Source organism: Beta vulgaris, chromosome 3 (assembly GCF_026745355.1).
Source record: "Beta vulgaris subsp. vulgaris cultivar EL10 chromosome 3, EL10.2, whole genome shotgun sequence".
In the NCBI taxonomy this organism is placed as follows: Eukaryota; Viridiplantae; Streptophyta; class Magnoliopsida; order Caryophyllales; family Amaranthaceae; genus Beta; species Beta vulgaris.
In genome coordinates this window covers 5730438-5757556 of record NC_079204.1, presented here as the reverse complement: position 1 = coordinate 5757556, position 27119 = coordinate 5730438, and the positions used below count along the sequence as shown (strand labels likewise).

At 35.0% G+C, this 27119-nt stretch overlaps 3 protein-coding genes and 1 long non-coding RNA gene across 5 annotated transcripts; 3 read left to right on the top strand and 1 right to left on the bottom strand.

The window, feature by feature from the left end:
* The first annotated feature begins 8457 nt into the window (after nt 1-8457).
* LOC125495955 (uncharacterized) lies at nt 8458-11437 on the top strand. The gene is made up of 4 exons (XR_007272406.2): nt 8458-8804; nt 10641-10821; nt 10927-11032; nt 11222-11437. It is a non-coding gene; the product is annotated as an uncharacterized LOC125495955 (long non-coding RNA).
* A 1289-nt stretch (nt 11438-12726) lies between these two features.
* LOC104888340 (hypothetical protein) lies at nt 12727-14486 on the bottom strand. 2 transcript variants are annotated; one of them, XM_010673279.3, is made up of 3 exons: nt 14356-14486; nt 13228-14021; nt 12727-13067 (listed from the first exon to the last, which is right to left on the bottom strand). In XM_010673279.3, exons 2-3 carry the CDS (start codon nt 14013-14015, stop codon nt 12875-12877), a joined length of 981 nt encoding a protein of 326 aa, XP_010671581.2. In that variant the 5' UTR covers nt 14016-14021; nt 14356-14486; the 3' UTR covers nt 12727-12874. The 2 variants fall into 2 exon arrangements, with proteins under 2 accessions (XP_010671581.2, XP_010671580.2); XM_010673278.3 differs by having other exon boundaries at nt 12727-14021; nt 14356-14485.
* A 3092-nt stretch (nt 14487-17578) lies between these two features.
* LOC104888341 (receptor-like protein EIX2) lies at nt 17579-20602 on the top strand. The gene has a single exon (XM_048640111.1). The coding sequence runs from the start codon at nt 17579-17581 to the stop codon at nt 20600-20602; it is 3024 nt and encodes a 1007-aa protein (XP_048496068.1).
* A 3311-nt stretch (nt 20603-23913) lies between these two features.
* LOC104888598 (receptor-like protein EIX2) lies at nt 23914-26838 on the top strand. Its single transcript, XM_048640110.1, has one exon. The coding sequence runs from the start codon at nt 23914-23916 to the stop codon at nt 26836-26838; it is 2925 nt and encodes a 974-aa protein (XP_048496067.1).
* Nucleotides 26839-27119: the final 281 nt, after the last annotated feature.

The following is a 27119-nucleotide window of genomic DNA, read 5'->3' as shown; positions in this document are numbered from 1 at the left end:
TTAAGTGGGGACACTTGAAGGAGGATTTTCCTTATGATCCCCCTTCCTTTCAAGTGTCTGGGCTTCTGGTTGTTTAGTCTCCGTGCAAGGGCAGCACACGAGAGTTACTGTGGACATTTTTTTAGAGGTATTTATGGACATAATCATCCTCAATTCCATTGTATGACATTTAATTCCATAAAACACATAAAATAAGATAAGGAAATTAGAAAGAAAAAAAATACTGCTCCATCAAATGGAAGCAAGGTGGATCCTAAATTAAAATAACATATCCTATATACACTCTATTTTTCAGAAATTAATTATCATATGACCAATATGTAACCTGAACTAATAATGTGTTCGCTGAAGTCAAATGAATGTAGTATTGAGTATTGACAACAAAAAGTCTCAGCTTAAGAAGATTAAGCAACAATTAGGCTTTGATCCAATCTTTACATGAATTATTGATTTGAATATTATTAATTTTTTGACAATAGCTACAACTAAACCTAGAAATTAAGGAAAACAACGGTAAATTAGCTAAACAACGAATAGTTGATCAGACTATAATAGCTAATAAATCAAACAAATAAGAGTCACGGACTAAATTAGTAGTAGGCAGAAATGATCGAGAGAAAACAACTGCTTTAAAAAGAGATACAAACAAAATACGAACACTCATTATAGCGAGCATGATTCAGTTGTACCAAACATTCAATCCGCTTAGAAAGTAGAAACTAAGGTGGTGATTGTTTGTTAGCATTGAGTTTGTATTATTGTATGTATCATATTACCAATTGGACATGATTATAGGAAAGAGTTTTCTTTGCGTTATGTGCGACATATGTTACTCATAGGCTGAACATTTTCTTATTCCAAAAAGAGTCACATGACCATATGTTGACAATTTTCTTCTTCTTATTATCTACATCCGAGTTTATTTTTTGCTCATCTCTCGCTTGAAACTCTTCCTATTGTTAGAATTTTGCTCATTTATTTGAAGGATGTCAAATAAGCAACGAGCAAACTGAACTTAAAACTAAACTTGGATGTACCATACTCACAATACATCCTGAATTCCTAATGTATGACAAATGTTGCTCCGGGATTTAATGTTGCTAATATACGCCTCTTTTGATAGTACTCTTCTATCTTCCTAAAATCTCAACTTGGCATATATGACCGCATAAGCATGATAGTGAAGTTCGTGTTACCCTACAAAAGTAATGTATCCATAGCACCATGTATATATATTTTGTAATTTTGTTGTTGTTTGTTAGAGAGTTAATTATGATGGATTATGATGTAGATATTTTGTGGTACATCATGAGTTGTCGCATTATAAAACTAGTTGTTGCTGATACGTTCTTCTCAATTCCTTCTTCTCATTTTTTCATAACCTAAGCTCGGAGAAGGAATAGATAAGAGGGCACGCAGTCTCATGGAGAATGTGGTCAAAATTCCATAATAAAATTCGACCAGAATGACCGAATTGTTAAACTTCATGTATAAGGATACTATAGGTTACCTTGTAGAAAAGATTGAAAGATCATCACAAACCTCACTTTTTCTTTTGTATTTGAATTTGTGGATTAGCATCATTGATTTGCTATCCTCGTGGGTAGTGTGCTAAAGGGTGACCCTATGGGTCACGTCCACTCGATAGATAGATGACTGAAGGTCAAACTTATTTTGAAAGATGCCATTATCTATGGTAGCCTTTAACATTTTAGAAGCCCTATACCAATTATAAAAATAGGGACTTAGATATATAAATATTATAAAAATTTACAATATAGAAAATATATATCAATAAAGTACCTATATTAAGATTAAATACACACAAATAAAGCATCAAAATTGACGAGATTACAGACAATATATATGTCTGATATGAATTGAGTGTTGGTTCTTTTGGGGGCCCCTAAAAGGGGGGCCTTGTGTTGTAGGTCTCCTTGCACATCTTAAACGATGGCCTCTACCATTGTTCATGTTGATCGAGTGAGTCGAGTATGTTTTACGTTGTGCACAACTCGACTTGACTCAATTGTTAACAAGGTTTTATCGAGTCGAATCGGAGTTCTTGCGAGTTGCGAGCAAACAAGTTTTATTAAACTCCCCTTCGTTGAAGCAATCCCGGAGAGAGAAATCAAATAGAGTTAATGAAACAACAAGAATGAAATTGTAGATATAGCATTTTTATTTGTTCAATTTCATCCTTTCAAGTGTTATGTTTTTTGTCCTCTCGTTCTAGTATTTTTACTATTAGATGACCTTAATGAACTCTCTAAGTTACTACATACAAACTTGTTTTTATATTAAAACTAGTTTGTAGGCCCAGCTCGGGTACTTATAGTTCTAGTTATTAATAATTTACTTTAAAATGATATCACCAAGTATCATTTGGTTTAGTGGTTAAAACTTTAGTATATGAACTTGAAGGTTATTGGATCAAATCATATACAATGCATTTAGTACTTTTTTTTGTTGTATAAGGATTATGTGTAGTAAAACAACCTAAGGGGGAGCGGCGCCGTTCCTTACTTAAGAACACCTTTTAATATACTAGTATAGATCCTTAATATCAATAAAGAAACAAAAATCAACACTTTAAAATTGTAATATAAGTATGAAAACTAATAGAAAATTATAATATGTTGGTTGAGCTAGCTAGGGTTTGCTCAACCCGAACTAGTTTTAACCAAATCGAGTACAAGTTGTTCATAAACTACTCAACTTGATTAGCAGGCTAGCAAGTATTCCTAGTATATATGAATGGAATTTGGAGGGGTTGACTCCTAGTTGCGTTGTAAGAGGGCGGTCCTTTCGGTTGGTGCTAGGGAACAACGTACAGTTAGTTATGGCCAATCAATATAGCATTCATTACGGAGAGTTTTTGTTTCCTCTCCCTCTCCTCTCCCTCTCACGTTATTTTTTGATAGTTTTAAGTTTTAGTTTTCTCTCCTCTCTTTCTCTCTAGTTTTTTGTGTAAACCCTAGTTTTTATTCTTCCTCATTAGTTCATGAGTTTCATTAGTTTCTTTCCTTGATTACTTTAATTATGTTTTCTTTTATAGTTTTAGATATGATCTTTTATTTCATGTTAGAGTAGTTTTTATTTCTAGGGTTTTGGGAATCCATGTTTCTATGCTATGATTTGATTGATATTTATTCATGGTTTGATTAGTTATTGATTTCTCTAATTGATTAGTATTTTTATTGTTAATCTTGCAATCTGATCAATTGTCTGATTAAATATTGTTAATATCGAGTCATAGATCGAGAGATATTACTTCTTAGATACTTACCTACAATTAGCAAATCTGATTATGTTGAGCGACCGTACTAGCATATGTTGATTTGAGAGCGTTAATGTCTGACCAAGGATTAACCTGTGCTCTAGATATCTGCTTGATTGAACTATTGATGATATTTTGATAGATTATAGTTATAAACATGGTGAACCATTACCCTAGATCCTTTTTAGTTTCTTTTTCGTAGTTTGATTAATTTAGAACTTTAATTCAATTATTCCTGATCTTGTTTAGTTTCTCCATATATTAGAAGCTAGATTAAAAACGACCATCTCTCTGTGAATTCGACCCTACTTACGCTACTATATTGTTAGAAGGTTTTGCAGGAATTTTTTTTGATGGGTATACGACAACATATCACAAGGTGGGCAGATAGCTGATGTGCCCACCTGAACACGCTAAGGCAGATGGGGCACCCATTCCACCGCTGATGCTTATCTCTATTATGGTATAAAATATCATTTTTCTTTGTGTATGTGTAACCACAAAAAATACAATGATACATCACCTGAAACCAAAAACAATCCAAGAATTGAAAAACACTTCATCAAAAAAAAGCGAAAGATTCAAGAATACAACCAAGAATTAGAAAAAAAAGACCCTAAAAATTAGAATTTTTTTTGAATAGAATCGAAATTACGAACTTAAAAAAACGACCTAAAACGAAAAACAATCCCAGAATTGAAAAACACTACATAAAAAACGAAATATTCAAGAACACAACCAAAAATTAGAAAAAAAAACGAATAAATACAAATTGATGATAACTAACAGGCGGATTGAATCGAAATTACCAACTGAAAAGACTTTAAAAACGAATGATTCGAAAAACCCTAAAAATTATAATAATATAAATTGATAATTACTAATAGACGGATTTGTTAGAGATTAATCTAGAAAAATCTAGATGTGTAATGAAACATGAAGTGATGTATCTAGAAACATCTTTAATTTTACAAATCAAAGATATTAGACAAGTGTAGAGAATCTAGAACTACAACAACTATAAATATGTATTGTATGTACATGAGTTGAAAGGTGAGCCAAACAAGTGAGCTCCACACAAGAGATTAGGAAAGGTAGAAACAAAGGGTTCTACCAAGGCGAATGAGAGATATGAGCTCTCACAAACACACTCGTATAATTAATTATCAATGAAAATACAATTTCATGATACTATTTGGGTCCATCAAAACTTCCGTATGCACCACAGATTTTATCAGGATTAAATCGAAATTACAAAATGATTCGAAAAAACAAAACCAAGAAACGACTTACATCAGTATGATTCTGCGAAGAAATGAGTGAAAATTGCGAAGAAACGAGAAAGAAACGCTTAGAGAAATGAAATTGCAAAGAAACGAGAAAGAAAGCGCCGGAAAACGAAAAAGTGCGACGAAACGACGGGAAAGAAAATGCCGAAATTATTTCTGCAGTTGGCTCCTCCAATTTCATTCACGGTGGTTAACCATCTCAACTGCCTAGTCCGTGCTCCTCCAATTCCAGTGCAAGGTGGGCAGATAGCTGATCTGCCCACCTGAACCTGCTAAAGCAGGTGGGGCACTCATATTTCTACCGGTGATGCTTATCTCTATTATGCTGTAAAAATATCATTTTTCCTCGTGTATGTGTAATCACAAGGAATACAACGATACATCGCCTGAAACCACACAATAAATCCAAAATCACCTTTCGATGACAAAATGCTCTACTGAAATAAGTCGAGGAATACCCGGGGAAGAGGAGGGGAGTGGTATGAACATGCAGGACGTTAGCAAGATCAATGGTAAATGATGCGAGAAGGAATCTCACAACTTCAACTGATTCCAGCACATACAAGATTGACATGTATAGGGTAAGATCCACTAAATATGGACATCGCCTGAAGCCACACAATAAATCCAAAATCACCTGGGAATGCTTCTTCCATCAAGAGCAGTCTTTGCAGAAGATGCAGTTTCTGTGTCAGAAATCTGAATCAATGCCTACAAATCAGGGAAAAAAAATGGAAAAGTGTCACTTCTACCAACAGACAGTATAAAAAAATGGCAGATACATCAAAGTTAACTACCTGGTTGCTCGGCTTCAGCTCGCAGTCGCTCAGCTTCAGCTCGCAGTCGCTCAGCTCGCAATCTCTATTTCTCCAACTCCTCCAGTTCAAGGTGGGCAGATAGCTCATCTGGCCACCTGAATCTGCTATGGCAGTTAGGGCACTCATGTACATCATGCTGATGTTTACCTTTGTTATGCTGTAAAATGTCATGTAACCGTGTGTAGGTGAGACCACAACGAATACAATTAAACATTGCCTAAACCAAAAACAATTCAACACAACCAAAAATTAGAAAAGAAAAACGAATAAATACAAATTGATGATAACTAACAGGCAGATTAAATCGAAATTACCAACTGATAAGACTTCAAAAACGAAAGATTTGAAAAACCCTAAAAATTATAATAATATAAAGAAAGCTCAGATCACAAATTCCTTTGTTTAATCACATTCATATCATTCCTACTGAATACTGATATTGTTCACTCAATATGGAATTCAAACCGAAATCAGTAAGTACACATCCAATGGAACTAAAAAAACAACTAAACTACCTGCCCAACTGAATGAGGCTCAAAATTCAAATATTCAAAGAATATTGTAGCATTTTCTCTTCCAAATAAGATTCTATGTTTAAAAAGATTTAAAACACATAACATGATGTTGCAGAGAGAAGACAATATGGGACATAACAGTCAAGATTTGGGAAAAGGAAAAATACCTAATAAGGATCAGCAATAGGATCGGAGCTCATATGTATTGCAGTCAACAAACTTAGCTTATAGCAGTCAATAAGCTCAGCCTGACCTCTTATAATCTATTTTATTTATAAACAACACCACACACTCTAACAGACACACCAAGCTAGACCTATATAGAGATTGCTTTTAGAAGGGCTGCAATATAACCTAAATTTATAACCCATAAGGAGCTGGCAAAAGGACTCAGGCATTAGTATAAATTTCTCTAATTAACTCAGCCCATAGCGAAATCAACTTTCTAACTAGCTATATAGGTCTTGAAGCATCTTAATATAGCTATTGAAGAGAGAGGGGAAGAGGGAGCAGTTTTGAAGCAGGTGAGTGAACATCAGTTGGACACAACAAAGAACATTAGTTTCAACCCAGAAACATTTATTAGTTTCTCTAAAACAAAAGTAACATTTATTAGTTACTCAAATATTCTATGAAGGGAAAGAAATATGTGTAACCTCCACTATAATGCAAAGGAGACTATAAGGAAAGCACTTTGGAGTAAGTATACTTTCCAATTTATATATTTACCTGTCCACTGACAGGTAGGGGTAGATGATCTGCAAAGACAGAACACATCACTAACAAGTGATATATAGTCCTGCGACCGGAAAGGATCAACGGCAGCACATTTACATCCACATATGGAAAATCCAAGTACCCAACAATACTTCAACTACTAGAAAATGCAGCTTAGACTGGCTTCACGAGGCACCAATATACTTTTTGTGTAGCTTAAAAGAACTCAAAGATAGCTCAGCAATTTACAAAATTACTCATTCGACATCACGACTAGCTATCTTAGCAATTAGCAGTTAGCAGTATAGCACACAAGACTATTGTAATACAAAATTCACGTATATCCAGAATATATTAATTTTTTTAGTTTGATAAATTCATCGAAAAAACCCCAAATTGATCTCATTGAGAGAACTACCAAATAAACAATTCTGGAATAAGCAAGCATTGCCACTCACATTCTCACCCTCCCTCGCTCTCTTAGCATCAAATTGTTAAACTACCACAACATAAAGAGTGCCAAATGTAAATTGCGCAAAACAAACTCACCTCAAAAAACAATAACATTCAAGAAATCAGATAAAACAAAGAAAAGAAACAAGATTATGTGAATACATCCTAATTCACTCCACGATTATGATATACGTAACAAAATTCGTAAAATTACGAAAACCCTAGCAATCAACATGAACACAAAACAAGTAACAAATCCACGAAAGCAACAACAAAAAGAATGCAAGATAGTAATAATGAACGTTATTAAGATGAACCATTAAACTGAACAAAAAGAACTTAAAATCAAAAATTTACCTGCACTTCATAAGGTGGTCGCAGTCGTCGAGGAAGTCGAAGGGCCTGAGTTTTTGTTGCAGGACTGATGTAATACGTTTTATAGCAATGCAGGATCAACACAGATGCACCATCAATGATTCAACAACCAAAGAGATTAAACGTAGAAGGAGAAGAGAGAAATAGGAGAATAGTAGAGAGATTGATTGTATTAATATCCATATAGAGTATTGATTACACCTTCCCTTATATAGTGCTACTAAAGGACAAAATACGTAGGACTAATAAGGACAAAATAACAGTAATAAAAGGACAGCTTATGATTAGCAATGATTGGTACTAAATGCCACCTAGGTAAAATATTCTAGAGGAATAATTCAGATGACACCAATTTACAGTAGCACAATCATATACCCAGAAATATCAAACATGATATTTTTCAGATTACTCCTTATTAGTCATTACTCCCCCTCAAGTTGGGAGTGTAGCATTTGTGGAAGTTCCCAACTTGGCCAATAGATGCTTGTGCTGCTTGACAGATAGTATTTTTGTTAGGACATCAGCTAGTTGATCTGATGATGACACATGCTGAGTAATGATGTCACCAAATTGTATCTTATCCCTGACATAGTGACAGTCTACCTCCAAGTGTTTGGTCCTCTCATGAAGGACTGGATTAGCTGCTATTGCAAGAGCATCTTGGTTATCACACTTTAGGATGGTAGGTGGTAATTTTGTGAGACCCAGGTCTTTGAGAAGAGTGGTTAACCAAGTGACTTCACATGTTGTGATGGCCATAGATCTGTATTCTGCTTCAGCAGTAGATCTAGCCACAACACTTTGCTTTTTAGCTTTCCACACAACAAGAATCAGCCTTTTTAGCGTCTGAATTTAGCGTCCGACAGTATAAGTGGACGGTAAATTAAAAATTAGCGTCTGATTTATTTCAGACACTAATTTGCGTCTGCTATCTTGTTTTTTAGCGTCCGCTCTCGTAAATAGACGCTAATTAGCGTCCGTCTACAAAAACGGACACTAATTAGCGTCCGTTCAATAAATTAGCGTCCGTTAGGCAGACGCTAATTTATTGACCCTACCAAAATCAATCGACCAAACCGTCCAATTATTGTCCATAACGCCATATGGTCCTCTCTCACTCAATTCTCTCTCACTCAATTCTCTCTCACCTCAATTCTTTCCTCTGTCTAACTCTTCATCTCCCTCAAACTATTCATTTTCCTCAGAAAAATTGTGGTTTTCGTTATTTCACTCGTTTAGATCTGGTATTTTTGTTCAGTTAGTTGTGGTAGGGTTTTGTTCAGTTGGTTGCATCATCGCCGCTTCTGTCTCTGAGCTTCATCGTCGTCTTCAAGCATCACCGCCGCTTCTTTATCAGGTATAGTTTATTTTATTTTTAATTGTCGTTTGAATTTTCATTATTCTATTTTTTATTCTGAATTTTCGTTTTCGGATTTCTGTTTTTCAATTTTTAATTTTTTGGTTTGGGTTTTTGGATCTGTTGTTTTGGTTTGGGTTTTGGATCTGTTGTTTTGGTTTGGGTGGGTCTGTTCGTGGGGTTGTTCGGGGAGGGTGGTGCTTTCCGGCTCGTGTGGGGGTTCGGGTGGGTGGGGCTCTGGGTTCGTGGGTGGTTTGGGTATTTGGGGTTAGGGTTTCGCATTTTGGGTTGGGTTTGACCGGTATAATAAATTCTATAACACTTGTTCACATTCATTCCAAACATTTTACAAAAGACTGAAACCCCAAAAATTTGTTCACTTTCTCTCTCCTCTGGTGCTGCCGCCGCAGCAGTGCTCCCGCGCTTCTTGGCGTTGTTGCCGCATTTGTGGATGGCTGTTGTAGCTTCTGTGTGTAGTAAGTTGTTTACTAATTAAAATTCATTTACTTTCGAATTGAAACTTGTTTTGAAGTTTACATTACTATGAACTTTGATTCCAATAAATTCATGACAAATTTTGGGTTGGGTTAATTACTTCACCATTCTTTTTTGTACTCTGTAGAAAGAAACATCATGAATTTTTATTAACACTTGTTCTTCTCTATCTCTCCATTTGTTTCCAATAATTAAGCTGTCGATTTCCTCTCTCTTCTCTCTAATTTCTTGGGTCTGAATTTTATGATTTCCACCGTTAATAGATTTCAAGAGCTATGCAAGTTTGCAGCGTAACGGTATATTATTTTTGTTATTCTGTTAATTTGTAAGATTATTTTAATTTTTACAACTAATGTTGAGTTAGAAGTTGAAATTATTGAACTAATCTAAACTTAAGGCTTTGATCTCCCCTTTTTTTTTCGTGCATTGTTCCAAGTATAAAATTATAAAGTATATTGGCTTAATCTACTGTTAGTTCTGGTTTTCTATTGTTGTTGAATGTTGATTGACTGTTTTTCTGCTGGAATTATGAGATATTGGTTGGGAAATGTTGCATGTTGTTCATGAAATTATGTAATTTGATTATGAAATTGTAAATGTTTTAGAGAGACAGAATTCATGAACTTTATGGGAAGTATAGCTTGTAAATTTTTATGGGAAGTATAGTTGGACTGTAGAAACTGAGAAGGTTTAGCATCCATACATTACAAGCTTCATTGGCTTGAAATCGGCTCAGATTGTGTAAACTAAAATGTCCTTGAAACTGGGAAACCTTGTGTTCCTGAGGTTTTTGTGCTTCATAGAACCAAACAACTCAAAAGAGTATTCAAGTTTTGTGCTTCCAACTTTATGGGAAGTATAGCTTGTAAATTTTTATGCCTACCAGACAAGTACTAACACTTCTTTAATAATAGTCGCCTGAGGAGACTTTAAACTGTTTTAGTCCATAAAGTAGATGCTACGTATTGGAAGGTTGTTAAGCTAGTTATAGCAAATATAAGAAGACCTTAGCTGTCTGGCATCTGTAGCGTCTCAAATACTGCATTGATGTAGCATATCTATGTATGAGTGACTATAATCTAGGAGGGTGTTGTGAGTTACCAAAATTTACTGGTAGTTTATTTGTTTTGAGTTATATGACCAGATCCTGCATTATCTAAAATCTTAGCAATTGTGTAATCGGGCATAACCTGTTCTTTATGCTACTTATTGTCTTGCTCTATGTGGGTATTTTATATATTATGTTTTTTATAACCTGTTTAGTTTTTGAAGTGTAATAATAGCAAGAACAACTTCACACCTATCTTTACATGACAATGTTGTGTAATTTTCATGTTACAGGATTCCTGATCCCGAAGGGACTGTGAGTTATCACCCGAGGAACCAATACTTCTATAAAAGGCATTTTAGATATACAATGTGAAAATCATAATTTGGAAAGGATGAGACAACTTGACAAAGTGGGGGAGTATTAGTTGCTGCTGAAGTCACTTGGTCTGTACAATTGTTGTGATTGGTACAGGTAAAACACTGCATTATGCATTCCATACATGTCCTGTGTCCTATGCATAAAAATTGTTGTATGTAGGCTACAAATGAAAATCTTTCACCAAATCTTATTAAGCAGCTTGCAAAAGAGTTAAAAAATCTCGACGAAACACCTCCAGAAGGAATCAAAGTGGGCGTTAATGATGATGATTTCACAACCATATTTGCTGATATAGATGGCCCAGGTACATTACTCACTTTCCTCTTTCTAGGAAGCGATTCCTAGGAAATAACGAATTGGATTTTGAGTACGAGCTCCAACTATATGGTCTGTTTTAACTAGATTGTGCTTGAGCAGACTAAGCTCTTGTAAGTTATGTTTTTCCTGGAGAGTGACCTTTGTTTCTAATTTTGATTTTTTTTTTCTTTTGCAGGTTTGTTTGAGTTTGATAGGATGACTTTGGAAAGGTTGAAGATTGAAGATTTGTATATTGAAGAAGAAATGATTTCTTTCTAATGTATTACATAGATTTTTTGTTATTATTTATTTAAGTAAGGATGTAAATTATTCACAAATTTTGATTTATCATTTCTATTTATATTGTAATTACTTTTATTACATATAATAATAATTATAATTTTTCCTTCTACATTTGCATTATTATATTTGATAGTGACAAGTTTGACTCAACATAATAACCAAGGAAAAGTGGTTACTCACAAGTTTCAACATTACATTTGAAAAAAAAAGAAGAGAATTAGTCTGGGGTCCGACTTTAATCGGACGCTAATTAGCATCCGACTTTAGGGTTGGACGCTAATTAGCATCCGACTTTTCTAATTAGCATCCGACTTTATAGTCGGACGCTAATTAGCATCCGACTTTAGAGTCGGACGCTAATTAGTAAAGACGGACGCTAATTAGCATCCGACTTTACAGTCGGATGCTAATTAGCGTCCGACTATAAAGTCGGATGCTAAATTTGAAATTTCGGACGCTGAAATTTTAGCGTCCGTTTAGCGGACGCTAAACGAAGAATTAGCGACTAGGGGTTTTGCATCAGCCTTTTAGCGTCCGTTGACGGACGCTAATAGATTTAGCGTCCGATCCCGCGTTTTTAGCATCCGATTTTGGCGGACGGAAAAGGGTGACATTCTTGTTGTGCCATGATATTGGTGAATGACCAAGAAGGATGCAGTAGCCAGATGTAGACCTCCTAGACATGGGGCAGCTGGCCCAGTCACTGTCACGGAAGGCATTGAGCTGAGCAGATGAGGTAGATGCAAGGAGGATTCCCTGTGATGAAGTGCCAAGAAGATATCTGAGTAGTCTTTTTGCACATTGCATGTGAATGGTTGTTGCATATGCTGGCTTAAGAGTTGCACAGTAAAGGCTATATCAGGCCTTGTGATTGTGAGGTAAATTAATTTACCTAGCAGCCTTTGGTATGAAGTAGGGGAGGGCAAGAGATCACCAAGAGTAGGAGTGAGTTTGAGGTTGGGATCCATAGGTAATTGTAATGGTTTGGCATCCACTATACCATATTCCTTTATGAGATCCATGGTGTATTTCTTCTGAGAGACAAAGAAGCCAGCTGAAGATCTGTGGATTTCCAGGCCAAGGAAATAGCTCAATGGCCCTAGATCCTTCATGTGAAATGAGAGACATAGCATCTCCTTTAGATGATTGAGTTGCTCAATAGAATTGCCTGAGATGAGTAAATCATCCACATACACAAGCACCAGAGTGATAGTACTCTTTGTCACTTTAGTGAACAAGCTGTAATCAGCTTTAGACTGAGTGAAGCCAAAGTCTAGGAGGGTCAAAGAGAATTTTGAAAACCACTGCCTAGGGGCATGTTTTAGGCCATATAGAGATAATTTTGAATGAAACAGGCATAGTGTGGATATTAGAGCATACAAACCCATTATGCACAAATTTCTAAACATAGCAACTAAGCATTAACAAGGAAAAGGAAAATCAACATCCAAGTGTGATTAAATACTACAAATAAGCAGAATGTAAAACTAAAAACATCTTCCTAATAAAAACTTCTAAGTATTGGAGATTTGATAATTAGGGAGCTCTACCCATATAGGTGGAGTTTCATGACTAAATCGAGAAGGGCCTTGATAATCTGGAGCAACCACTTTTCTTTGTTCCAAACAAAATATGCCCATATCCATTCCTCCTCCACAGGTCGTACTCCAATATTCTCCGTAATTGTCGTCGGTGAAATAAATACAATTAGGTCTACAACTACGTTTATCCGATGATGCCTGTACAAAAAAGGTAGAGTTGTGACCAATGAATAATGCCCGATTACCTATATTCTTAACTTGTTTAGCTTTGCCAGTGTCAACATCCAACTCAAATAGCTGAAAAGATCGAGTATTCCAATACTTGAAATTACCCTTGCGGAACTTAACGTGCACTAACCTGTGTATCAACAATAGTTTCTGTTTGCTTTCTAGTACAACTATGTAAAACCTATGAACCACATAGGGTATAAAACCTTGAGCTTTTAAATTTGAAACGATTCTGAATGGTTTATCTGGTATTTCGCTTCCAAAGGCTATTACTTGACCGTAGGCATCAATGGTATAAAATTCTCCCCTAAAAAAACACACATCTTCAATCTGAAACCGTCTAACAGGTTCAATCCACTGTTGTTGCCCAGGTCTCCAAAAAGCGATATGTTTAGCTGTGTGAAACACCATGGCAACCTCAAAATCATCACCTGGCTTTGGCCTAGTAGAGAATGCAAATCTTGAAAACTGGACAAAATAATCTGTATCACACCATATATCTCCGTCTGAAAACTCAAGGAGGGGATGACTTGGTGGTTTGATGACACTACCAGTAAAAGGATCAAAAAATGAGATAAGAGCTTTTTTCCTACTCACACCAATCAGCCATCCCTTTGAACTAAAATACCTTCGGTGGTCGTCGGCGTCATCGTCAAATCGAGGTAGATCGATCTTACGAACCATGCCCTTCGTCAGGCTGTAAAATCGGCGGTGTGAAGTGGTGGGTGAATCAGCCAGCATTAACCATGGAAGTTGGGTGTTTTTTGATGGACAGAAATTCAAGTTCATATAACTAACATCCTTCGTTTCAGATCTCCATAAAGAGCAAACCAATCTTAAACTTTCCAAATCTTCTAGATTATCAACATGCTCAACTGCGATTTTTCTAATAATATCTTTTGGAAGATCATCTGCCATGCTCAACTGCAATACAATAAGTACGGAGTCAAATTCATAATCTTTATAAATATTTCCGGAAAATACAACCCAGTTGAAATTAGGGAGTCAATTATAGATAAAATTCAGGAAAAGGGTTAAAATCAACACGTCAATGGAATTGAATAGGAGAGAAATTCAACAAAACAGAATATGTATTATATGGGCAGAAAGAAAATTTCTAAGAAATCAAAAATCAAAATTTTTAAAAGCTAAATTCACAAACGGGACACAAGTATTTCATATAGTTAATGTTTGGAAAACCAATCTGATTACAGGAAAATTCTATAACAAAGATTAGCAAGACATTTACGGGATTTACCTGAATTCCAGAGAACGAGTGGCGAGATCAGAGAGAGAAGTTTTTTTTTAGGAAGGAGAGAGAGCGCAGTTAAAAGTAAACAATGTGACTTTGATACCTAATACAAATTTTTTTTACCTCTCCACAATATTGAAAAGAAGATCTAACAGAATCTCCATGCTAAAAGACTTTTTTTTATCCATGCTAAAAGACTCTAATAGTAATAAAATGATAGTAATAGTAATACTAGTAATACTAGTAATAATAATACTAGGAATGAAATACAAAGTAATAATAATATTAGTAATAATATGTTTTATAAAAGATAGGTTTAGATCATATCAGATAAGTTCAGATCAGATCAGATCATATCTGATAAGTTCAGATCAAATCAGATCAGAAAAAATAAGTTCAGATCATATAAATTCAGATCGGTAAAAATAAGGTGAACTAAACATAGCCTAATTAATCGACGCACCATTATTAATTGGGAAATTTACTTCACTTCTAGACTGGAAGTATATTGCAATTACATTAAAAAAAATATAATACATATTAAGTGTTATGTAAATCATCATGGAAATAACGATAACTAGTATAGATGTATTTTAGTAAAACTACATTATATCCTTTATTATACACACCAAGAAAACGCAACAATTAACGTAAATACAGGAAGATATGCATGATATATTGATATGTGTTAAATATGAATGAGAGTATTATCGGGATCTTCAACCGCGATTTATGTTGGAAAACTAGCGTTTAGGCCCGGGCGATGCTTCGGGATTTCACTGTGCTACAATTTAGTAGTAGTTAAATAAGTCATCTCACACCCATATAAAAAAAATAATTTTAACCAAGTCAAGTACTAGTTGTTCGTCATCTACTCAACTTGATTAGCAAGATGGCAGTATCTCTATCATATATGATGGAAATTTAATTTGAAGGGGTTGAGTTAAGTTGTAAGTAGGGATGGAAATGGATCGGGTTCGGGGCGGGTGGAGCATCACTCGCATCCATCACCCGCCTCCATCCACCCCACCCGATCCATCCACCACCCGCCAATTCATCCACCCGAATCCATCCATCCATCACCCACGGGTGAAACGAATCGTTCGGGTGGTAATCGGATGTAAATACTAGTGACAAATTAGCACAAATTCGTGACAGAAAATTGTGAAAAGGGCAGAAATTCGTGATAAAATTAGGGCAGAATATTGTGAAAAAAGGGGCAAAAATTCGTGACAAAATTAGCAGAAAATTGTGAAAAAAGGGTAGAAATTCGTGACAAAATTAGGGCAGAATATCATGAAAAAAGGGCCAAAATTCGTGACAAAATTAGGGCAGAATATCGTGAAAAAAGGGGTAAAAATTCGTGACAAAATTAGACAGAAATTAAGGATAGAAATCCGAGAAAAAAAATAAAGGAAAAAATTCGTGAAATGAAACTCAAGTCAACATGTATAAACGAAATCTAAGAATCCTATATAATTAACCAAAAAAATCGATTTCGTTTTCTTAGGATTAAAATCGTATGAACAGATTAATGTTTAGAATTTTTAATACGTTAATAGTTAACAATGGACGCTTCCCTTGATGCTACCACCGTCAGAAGTGCCGACCACTAGAGAAACCGCCGACCACCAGGGAGACCACCAGGCGAGTAGTACGGAGACAGACTAGAGAGCGTTTTCTTGAAATTTTAGGGTTTGAGAATCACTGCTGTATAGTTATGAGTGTATAAGACTAGTAAGAGCTTATTCAATTATTCATTTGGACTTGGGCCTAGCCCAGCAATACACAAATTTCAGAAAAAAAATTGTTTTTTATATTTTCGGGTTAACGGGTCGGGTGGTGGGTGAAAATTTTCCACCCGAATCCGTTAATCCGTCACCCGTCAATCATCCATTTAAACCGGGTTTTTCATCCGTCCATTAAGTCGGGTGGAGCGGGTTAGCGGAATAGCGGGTGATCCACTGGATATTTCCATCTCTAATTGTAAGAGTGGCGGTCCATTCCGTTGATGCTAGGGAATAAGGTACACTTAGTTATGGCCAATTAATATAGCATCTTTACCTTTGAGAACAAATATTCTAATAATGCTGCCCAAAGTTGACTTGATTTGACTTGGTAGGTTGGTATAAAGCAAGTTCTAGCTTTGCATTATTCAACAGATTAAGGGCTTGTTCTTTTTGGCATAAAACAGCTGAACTGAATTGAACTGAACTGAATTGAACTAATCGAATTGAATTGAACTGAAATGAATAGTGATATGTGAGAGTAAAAGTATTGTCAGGAGCTGAACTGAATTGAACTGAGTCGAATTGAACTAAACTGAACTAAACTAAACTAAACTGAACTGAAAATAAGCTGAGGAGAACAGGCCCTAATTAATGAACCTCAACGCTAATAGTACAAGTTTACATTCTTTACATGGAATGATGCAAAAAAAATAAAAATTGTCAAGGTGGTGAAAAACCGTTTAATCTATTAATGAAGGTCCACTATTATTTTCTTTGCACAGTCCTCGATAATTGAACCACCCATGATTATGGACTTAAATAATCAAATTATCTTATGTGGTGTCTAATGTCTGGTAGACAATATATATGTGAAAACTCCAGAATTATGTCATGGATAGTATTTTGTAAGTATTACAGAAATAATTTCTCCAATTTTATTAGTTTCACATTTGCTATTTATAATATCTATTACACAAATATGATAGTTATTATCTTTGATTACATATAAAATTACTCTTGAAATAAAGTATCTTTAATTACGTATCATCCATTATTTTGACGGAAAACACCAAATTATTCAAAGACTCCAAGTCCACCATTACAGCATTGCATAATATTATATTAATTACGTATCATCCATAATATTATATTTTTATACACTTCTGTGGAGTATATAGTATAAAAATACGGCCAATAATTTCTTTAAAAAAATTCACCTTTAAAACAAAAGATGGTACAAAGAGGAATTTCCTCACTTTGTTGACCGTTCACTCTCATTCACATATATAATGGCAAAAAGTTGACTCCATGATGAACCAAGTCTTGGTCTATGTCTTATGTACGAACAGCGTGGTATGGACAAGCTGGTCCGCTCATTCATACGCTGAGCAATATCTACGCCATATTCATAATTCATGCATGCATGCTTCCTACTATTTATACCCCTCAAGTCCATTCTCTCAAACACACTTCAATTATTCTTCCCAAACTTACAAAAAATGTCTTGCTATTATTCCCCTATCAAAACATGTCGTCGATACCTACTATTTCTTCTTGCTTGCCGCTATTTGTTACCCTACTACAACGGTCTCGCCGCTGGGATTACTACAATCGATGATGAAGCCACTATTCGATGTCTCCATAACGAGAGAGAAGCCTTACTCGAATTCAAACACGACATTCGAGTTGATCGTTGTGGGCTACTCTCTTCGTGGGGTGACGATGTACACCATCATAAAGACTGTTGTCGATGGCAAGGCGTGCAATGCAACAACCGTACTAGTCATGTAACCATGCTAGCTCTTCGAGGGCCTTGTTTGGAAGGTACATTAACTGCTTCCCTCATTGAACTAAATCATTTGAAATTCTTAGACCTTAGCTTGAATGATTTTCGCGGTCAGCTTATGCCTAGCTTCATCAGTTCCTTAGCCAATTTACGCCACCTTGATCTCTCTGAAGCTGGCTTCACAGGTGAAATCCCTCATCACCTCGGAAACCTTTCCAACTTACTATTTCTTGATCTTAGTTGTGATTCTGGTAACCTATATGGTTGTCCTTATGTCAATAACTTAAATTGGCTTTCACACTTGAGTTTGTTGAGAGATATTAATTTGAGTGGTATTGATCTTAGTCAAGCTAGTGATGATTGGTTTCAAGTTGTTACTAATCTTCCTTCCTTGAGGACCCTTCATATGAAAAGATGTTGGCTTTCTCCAATTATTCCATCAACCATTTCATACATTAATTCCTCTACCACTTTAAGTACCATTGATCTTAGTAACAATAATTTCAATGATACCTCGATATTCAAGTGGTTGTTTAACTTGAATGGAGCAAATACTAGCCTTGTTTCTTTTGACCTCTCTTATAACCAAATCCCAGGTTCCATTCCACACAACTTTGGAGAAATGCTCTCTCTTTCGTATCTCGATTTGAGTTCAAACCAAATTGATGGTCCAATCCCACGAGCAATATGGAATATGCACAATATTTCATATATGTCTCTTGGTATGAATCAACTTGAAGGTCCTATTACGGACAGAATCTCGAATGCAAAACACCTAACACATCTTATTCTCTCCGGAAATAATTTTCATGGGAGTGGAAATTTTCCAAGTTCATTAGGTACCTTATGTTATTTACAAGAAATACGCTTAAATAACAATGAACTCGAAGATGAATTCTTGAGCATTATCCAAGCCTTATCCGGATGCGCAAGCAAGTCACTTGTGTCTTTGGATTTGTCTAACAACCGAGTATGGGGCTCCATCCCGAACATAATCAGCTCATTTTCTTCATTGAATGGCTTATATCTTAGTACTAACCAGCTGAATGGCACGGTTAGTCAAGGTATTGGACAACTTTCTAAGCTTGAGAGATTGGATATGTCTTACAATTCATTGAAAGGTACAATCTCCCATACACACTTATCAAATCTCTCAAGATTAAATACTCTAGACTTGTCAAATAATCTAGATTTAGTCGTCGACATCAGTGCTCATTGGATTCCACCATTTCAGTTGAACTCCATAAATCTAGAATCTTGCAAGTTAGGACCTTCTTTCCCAAAGTGGCTTGTAACCCAAACAAATGTCTCATACCTCGGCATGTCAAATGCTGAGATTTCAGACAGTATACCTTCTTCTTTTTGGAACTCATTATCTTCCGAAAATTTGGAGTACTTAAATATGTCTTACAATAAGATTTATGGAGTACTCCCTGATCTATCGATTACCTTCCACAATCTCCCACTAGTAGACTTGAGTTCAAATGATTTGCATGGTGCAATACCATCTTTTCTAAGAAATACTGCAAAGTTGTACCTAAACAACAATAGGCTTTCCAAATTGAGTCCTTTCTTTTGCCCAAAACAAAAGACTTCTCTACTCATTTTAAACCTCGCAAACAACTTATTTTCAGGGGAGATTTCTGATTGTTTGATGTATTTTGATCAATTATTAGTTCTTCACCTTGAAAATAACAATTTTTCGAGTAAATTGCCGGTTTCCATAGGTGCATTGAAGCAGCTTTCGGCACTCCATTTATACAACAATAGTCTTTCAGGAGAACTACCTCGATCATTAGAGAGATGTACATCATTGAACGTTCTCAACCTTGGATATAACATGTTCACAGGGCATATACCCTTAAACATTGGTCATAATTTAACAAATCTTGGTGTTCTTATCCTACGAGGCAATAGTTTTTATGGGAGTCTTCCTTTAAGCCTTTGTCAACTTTCTCATCTCAAAATCTTGGATGTTTCCATCAACCACATAAATGGAGTTCTTCCCAAATGCATAAACAACTTTACAGCAATGACTAATGCAGATGATGGTTTAGGCTTACCAGATTTTAGTGTTGATTACCTCTACATATTTTATGTGTACTCAGATTACGCAGAACTCATGTGGAAAAGAAAAGAACAGAGGTTTCAAAGATCACTGAAACAAGTGAAAGGTATTGATATTTCAGATAATGAGTTAGAAGGTGAAATTCCTCAAGGAATTTCAAGCCTTAATGGTCTTATATTCTTGAACTTATCAAGAAATCATTTGAAAGGAAGCATTACCTCAAAAATTGGTATGTTAACATCTTTAGAATTTCTTGATCTATCAAACAATCATCTTTCTGAAAAGATTCCTACAAGTCTTTCTCAAGTGACTAATCTCGCGATCTTGGATTTGTCAAACAACAACTTGTCTGGGAAAATTCCAGTGGGTACTCAGTTACAAGGGTTTGATCCTTCATCATATATGGGAAATTCTCAACTTTGCGGTGCACCTCTTTCGAAATGTCCTGGAGATGAACCGCCTGCAAGTAAGCTGAATAGAGATGATAATGCTCATCAAAATGAGGGTGGAAACAGTGAACTTTTTCTGGGATTGTATATAAGTGTACTACTTGGATTCATCTTAGGATTTTGGGGAGTTTGTGGAACTTTGGTGATTAAAACAAATTGGAGACATGCTTTTTTCAAGCTTCTTGATGATGTCAAAAACAAGTTTAGTTTTATGAGATGAGATGATGGTTGTGATTATTTGTGAACTTCATTGGCTAGAGCTTAGAGAATATATATATATGTAGCTCATGCATGTTATATACTTATTGTTGTTGTGTTTACTTCATTGTTGCATCAAGGCTTCTACATGGTAAACTACTTATTTTAACTTATAATTTCAATTGAATTCCTTAATATCAATAAAGAAACAAAAATCAAAATTTTAAGATTGTAATTTAAGGCTCTATTACATTCAACTTATTTTAGAAAAAAAAAAAAAGATAAGATAAGATAAGATAAGATAAGATAAAATAAGATGTTAGACAACAAAATAAACTAGAATATAATTTAGGATAATTAAGAAAATATAAAATATGATAAAATAAGATAAGATCAGATAAGATCATATAAGATCATATAAGATAAAACTAACATTTTTTTTGGTGCGTGTCATATTAACCTTGTTTTCTCAATTGGTTATTCATCAGTGTTACAAAAAGTTTAATATAAACAGAAATTTGTAATTATTTTTAATTTTTTTAGTAGGCTTTTATTAAATTAATTTTTTATTGATTTTTTAGTTATTTGTTCATCATTATTCAAATATTGTACAGAGAGAAGGAAATATAAAGCAGAAGAAAGCTTGTACTCAACTAAAGTGGAAGAATTTGGGTATCGATTTCAATCGTTGAATACTAATAAAGTGGAAGAGTTTGATTCATACAATAGAGATTACCTAATAATAATCATATGGATTTTAAGATATTATTAGTATAATTATTTATAAGAAATTCAAGTTTTTATTTTTTCTTTTGATTGTGCCAATCAATTTATAGTGTCAAATTAATTTTTTATCAGAGTTTTTCACACATATGTAAAAAGAGAAAATTAATCTCCTTAAATTAATGTTTAATTGAAAATGTTAAATTCAAATTCGTTGTTAACTTGTTCTATATATATGACAAATAAGAAAAAAAAGATTATTTTAATATGGGTAATGTTATATATATCCCCATATAAGCATTAAATACATGTCTTAAAATGGAAACAGTTTATGAATTCATGAGAAAATTTCACATCATTTGAGGTAATAAATGCTTGATTCAAATTTTTATTTCTATTTTAAGCTTCTTATACATGGCCCTTAGTGCTATGTATATCATTTTCCTGCTAATATATATGACAATTTAAATTCATTAAGGGTATTATCAAACTTTTTGTAAGGGGACACCATCGTCCTCCCCTCTTAAACTATATAATAGTGATATATGGCAAGTAGGAAGAAGACAATATTGTTTAATATATATGGTCATTTAATTTCATTAAGGGTATTGGGTATATTAGACTTTTTATAGGCGGACACCGTCTTCCTCCCCCTTCATTTATATAATAGAGATAAGATAAGATAAGTTGAATCAGGCGAATCCTAAGTATGAAAAATAGAAGAAAACTATAATCTGATTGAGCTAGCTAGAGATTGCTCAATCACACTCAAGGTTTCGATTAAAATTCAAGCTTAACTTAAGATAACTCAAGTCGAATTTGAATTCAGTGTTAAATTTTGAATTAACTAATTTTAACGGAGTCGAGTACAAAGTTATTCGTCATCTACTCAACTGGATTAGCAAGATGACAATATCTCTAGTATTTATGATGGAAATTTAATTTAAAGGGGTTGAGTTACCTTGTAAGGGGGGGTCCTTTCCGTTGATGCTAGGGAATAACGTACACTTAGTTATGGGCCTATGGCCAATTAATATAGCATCTTGTCAAAGCTTTGCTCAGATATGAAAGGTTCCAATGTTGTGTTTTAATGTTCCTGGAAATCCCGGCACCAAAAACCTTTGAGATCTAAGACGAATATTCTAATAATGCTGCCGAAAGTTGACTTTACTTGACTTGGTAGGGTGGTAAGTGGTATATGAAGCAAGTTCTGGCTTTGCCTTCAGCAGACTAATTAATGAACCTCAACGCTAATAGTAAAAGTTTACATACTTTACATGTCTATAGTTCATGTTGTTTTCTGCTGCAATAAATATATCCATGAGTCATGACATACTACTAAAGTATTAATTAATCTTTCCCACACAAATTATCAGATTTTAGAAATTTTGGCTCGTTTTCTTTTCATTAAAAAGCGTTTATCAGCCATGTGTGTCTTCTTTGCTTTTTGCCGTCACAATATTATTTATATTATACAAGTGTGTATACTGTACTACTGTACACTTGAAGTTATTTCATTGCTTATTTATTAATAAAGATTTAAATTAGTAAAAAAACATGAGCAAAAAGAAGTCTCTTTAGTATAAGGTAAACTCAGGTTTACGGTATAAGTAGTTTTGCCACTGCAAGAATGATTAGCAATAGAAATACAACTATCCATTTCCTGAATGTCACTAAAGCTCCGTTTGGTAGGGCATAAAACATATTCAGAGTAAAATGATTTTCATGAAAAATAATTTACAATGGAAAACACAATTTCAAATTTAGTTTTCCGTTGCTTGGTTTCATGTAAGAAAAATAATGAAATGTAAGAAATATGAAAGGGAAAGTAAGGAGGTAGTGAGAGGAGTGAAAATAGTTTTCCCTTTATTTTGAAGGAGAATGGTTTTCCATCCTTAAGAGTGTGATTTTACTCCAAGGGAAAATAGTTTTACACTCCTTTGTCAACCAAACGATGTAAAACTGAAAATAGAGGAAAACGATTTTCCATAAAAACGTTTTACGCCCTACCAAATGGAGCCTAACTTCTACATATTTGGTTGGTGAGTAGATTACTGCATGATAAATTGATTATAAAAGTCGCGATGACAAGTTATCGAAGACGTATGAGATATTACGAATTGCTGACAAACATGCAACTCTTGTATTGGAAAAAACTTGTGCAACTAGTATTGGAAAACTTGTGCAACTAGGGATAGAGCGAGATCAAAAAAATTAGTCAATAGTGACGAAAGATAATGCACGTAACTAACACGAAATTACCTGCGTTATCAAAACTTGACTTGGCTAGTAAGAACTAGTCAATTATCAAAAAAAGTATTGGCCTACTCTTTTCTCTACAAAGCAAATTGATCTAAAGTCTAAAGAATCATTATTTATAGTACGATGTTTCCACAATCTAAATCATAGTGTTTACACAGTGAAAATTCATAGCAGTCACATAGTATTTCTGTTTCTATAAATACACTTAATTAGAACTTGTTCTACTACATTCACACAATTTCACTAAATATGACTACTTATCCTCTCATAAAAAACTGCCATCAACTTCTTTATATTCTTTCTTTCCTTTTGCTACCATGCTCTGTGATCTCAACTACTGCAGAGTCAATGAATAATAGCAATGACAATACTGGTATCCAATGTTTAGAAAAAGAGAGAAAAGCTCTGCTCCAATTTAAACAAAGCATTCAATTTGATCGTTGTGGGTTGCTTTCTTCATGGGCAGAAAACAACCAAGATTGTTGTCAATGGAAAGGCGTCCAGTGCAACAACCATACGAGTCGTGTTGAAGGGCTCCATCTTCGTGGTGTGCGAATGGATAGCCTTACTAACCGTTGTCTCGAAGGTAATATAAGTGCTTCCTTACTTGACCTCGAGCATATGAGTTATTTAGACCTCAGTTTCAATAACTTTCTTCGCCAGCCTATACCGCCTTTTTTAGGCTCTCTTACTAGTTTAAAGCATCTCAATCTATCCAATGCTAATTTTAAAGGAGAAATTCCTCGTCAACTTGGGAATATCTCTGTATTAGTATCTCTTGATCTTAATTGTCGTTCTGAATTGGATCCATATGATCGACCTTACGTGAAAAACTTGTGGTGGCTTTCGCGTCTTACATTATTGACAGACATCAATTTGAGTGGTATTGATCTTAGTGAAGTTACTGGTTGGTACCATATTATAAATAGTCTCCCTTATTTAAGAGTCCTTAAGATGAGAGAGTGTCAACTTGCTCCAACATATCCATCATCACTCTCATATGCTAATTCCTCAAGTAATCTTAGCATAGTTAGCCTTTCTAGCAATGACTTCAATAATGCTTCAATTTTCAAATGGCTGTTTAAATTGAAAGGAATAAATACTAGTTTGGTGCACCTTGATCTCTCTTATTGCTTACTTTTAGGTTACATTCCGGATGATCTTGGTGGAATGAGCTCACTTTCATATCTTGATATGAGTATAAATCTTCTATTTGGTTTGATCCCAAGTTCAATCTGGAATATGCCTAATCTTTCGTATCTTTCCTTGAGTTGGAACGCGCTTAGTGGTCTTATATCATTTCCTGACAATATTGCAAATCATACACTCACTCATCTTGATCTATCTGGGAATAGTTTTGAAGTAAGCACAACTCTTTTGAAATTTCTTACTCAGTTATGTGGCTTACAAGAACTCGACTTAAGTAGCCAAAATCTCCCCTTTGAGTTCTCTGTTATAATGAAATCCTTGTCTGTATGTTCACTAAACACACTAGAAACTCTAGATTTGAGTAACAACATGGTTTGGGGTTCAATTCCTGATATGATCAGCTCATTTTCTTCTTTAAAAGGGTTACTTCTTTATGGTAATCGTCTGAATGGCACAATTAGTCAAGGTATTGGACAACTTTCTATGCTTGAGGAGTTGGATTTTTCATCCAATACTTTGTCGGATACTCTCAGTGATAAACACTTGGCAAATCTCTCGAGTCTACGTACACTATCCTTGTCAGAAAACCCGGAGCTAGTGGTGAATGTCAGTAGTAATTGGGTTCCTCCATTTCAGCTAGACTCCTTGACTCTAGGTTCTTGCAAGTTGGGACCTCACTTCCCAGAGTGGCTTAAAACTCAAAACAACTTCTCATGGCTTGACATTTCCAATGGCGGAATTTCAGGCTCTATTCCTGTTTCTTTTTGGAAGTCATTGCCATCTAAACTCCAACTTTTGGATGTGTCACGTAACAGTATTTATGGGACAGTTCCAGAAGTATCGATTACCTTCGATAACCTCCCTCGAATAAACATGAGTACAAACCAGTTTAGTGGCACCATACCAAGCTTTCTTGTAAATGCTTCAATGTTGTACCTAGACAACAACAAGTTTTCTAACCTGACTACTTTCCTGTGTCCAAAAGCCATAACTTCTTTAACTTTTTTAGACCTCTCAAACAACTTATTCTCAGGGGAGCTTCCAGATTGTTGGATGTACTTTGATCAATTAGCTACCCTTTACATGGATAACAATCATATTTCAGGAAATCTACCAACATCCACGAGTGAACTACAAAACCTTCAAGCGTTACACTTGCGTAACAATAGTCTTTCTGGAGAAACACTCATGCCTTTGGAGAATTGTTCTTCTTTGGTTGTCCTAGATCTTGGTTATAATTCATTAACTGGTCATATACCGCGTGAAATTGGAAATAGTTTTCAAAATCTCAGCGTTCTCATCTTAAGAAGCAATGAATTTGTTGGGGATCTTCCTTTAAGTCTTTGCCAACTTTCGCGTCTCCAAATATTAGACCTTTCGAGTAATCTCATCTCTGGAACTGTTCCTGCATGCATATACAACCTTACAGCAATGACAAACACTACTGATCTTTTACCTGCAATTGGTATCAAGGGAATTTATGCATCATCAGATTCTGCAAAGCTCATGTGGAAAAGACAAGAACAGAGTTTTAGCAACTCTTTAGGCCTAGTTAAATCCATAGATTTCTCAAACAATAAGTTGGAAGGCCAAATTCCCTCCCAAATTTCACTTCTTACAGGTCTGTTTTCTTTAGACTTTTCAAGAAACAATCTCAGTGGGAGTATAACTCCCAAGATTGGAGAATTGTCATCTTTAGAATTACTTGATTTATCAAACAACAATCTCTCTGGCATCATACCTGCAAGCCTTTCGAACTTGAGCTCTCTCGCGATATTGGATTTATCCAACAATAGATTGACAGGGAGAATTCCTATGGGTACTCAGTTGCAAACGTTTAATGCATCACAATATGCTGGTAACCCTGGACTTTGTGGTGATCCACTTCCAAAATGTCCCGGGGATACACAACCTGCTAGGCCAATGAATGCAAATCAACATAAAGAGGACGACAATGATATCTTTCCTGGATTGTACATAAGTATTGTGTTTGGATTCATCGTTGGATTTTGGGGAGTTTGTGGAACTCTAGTGATCAAAACCTCGTGGAGGCGTGCCTATTTTCGATTCTTTGATGACACGAAAGATAAGCTTTATAGAACATGGAGGAAACCTACAACATAGTTGGTTAATTCTTCATCTTCTACTATAACATGGAGCAAATTTTCACGTAGAATCTTGTTTTTGTGCAGGTTCTTGTAGAACAGTTCCCAGTTTTACTATTAGCTAGTAATAAGTTGTTTTCTTTTTCTTCATAGACTAATGAATAATGTAATTATGTACATAATACTACCACAAGAAAGAAATTATACCAATAATCATACAGTGAAATTGTTCTTCTATATTATGATGGGTTTCTTCGACAGTTTTATGAGAATCAGCGAGAAAATGAGCATAACTACACA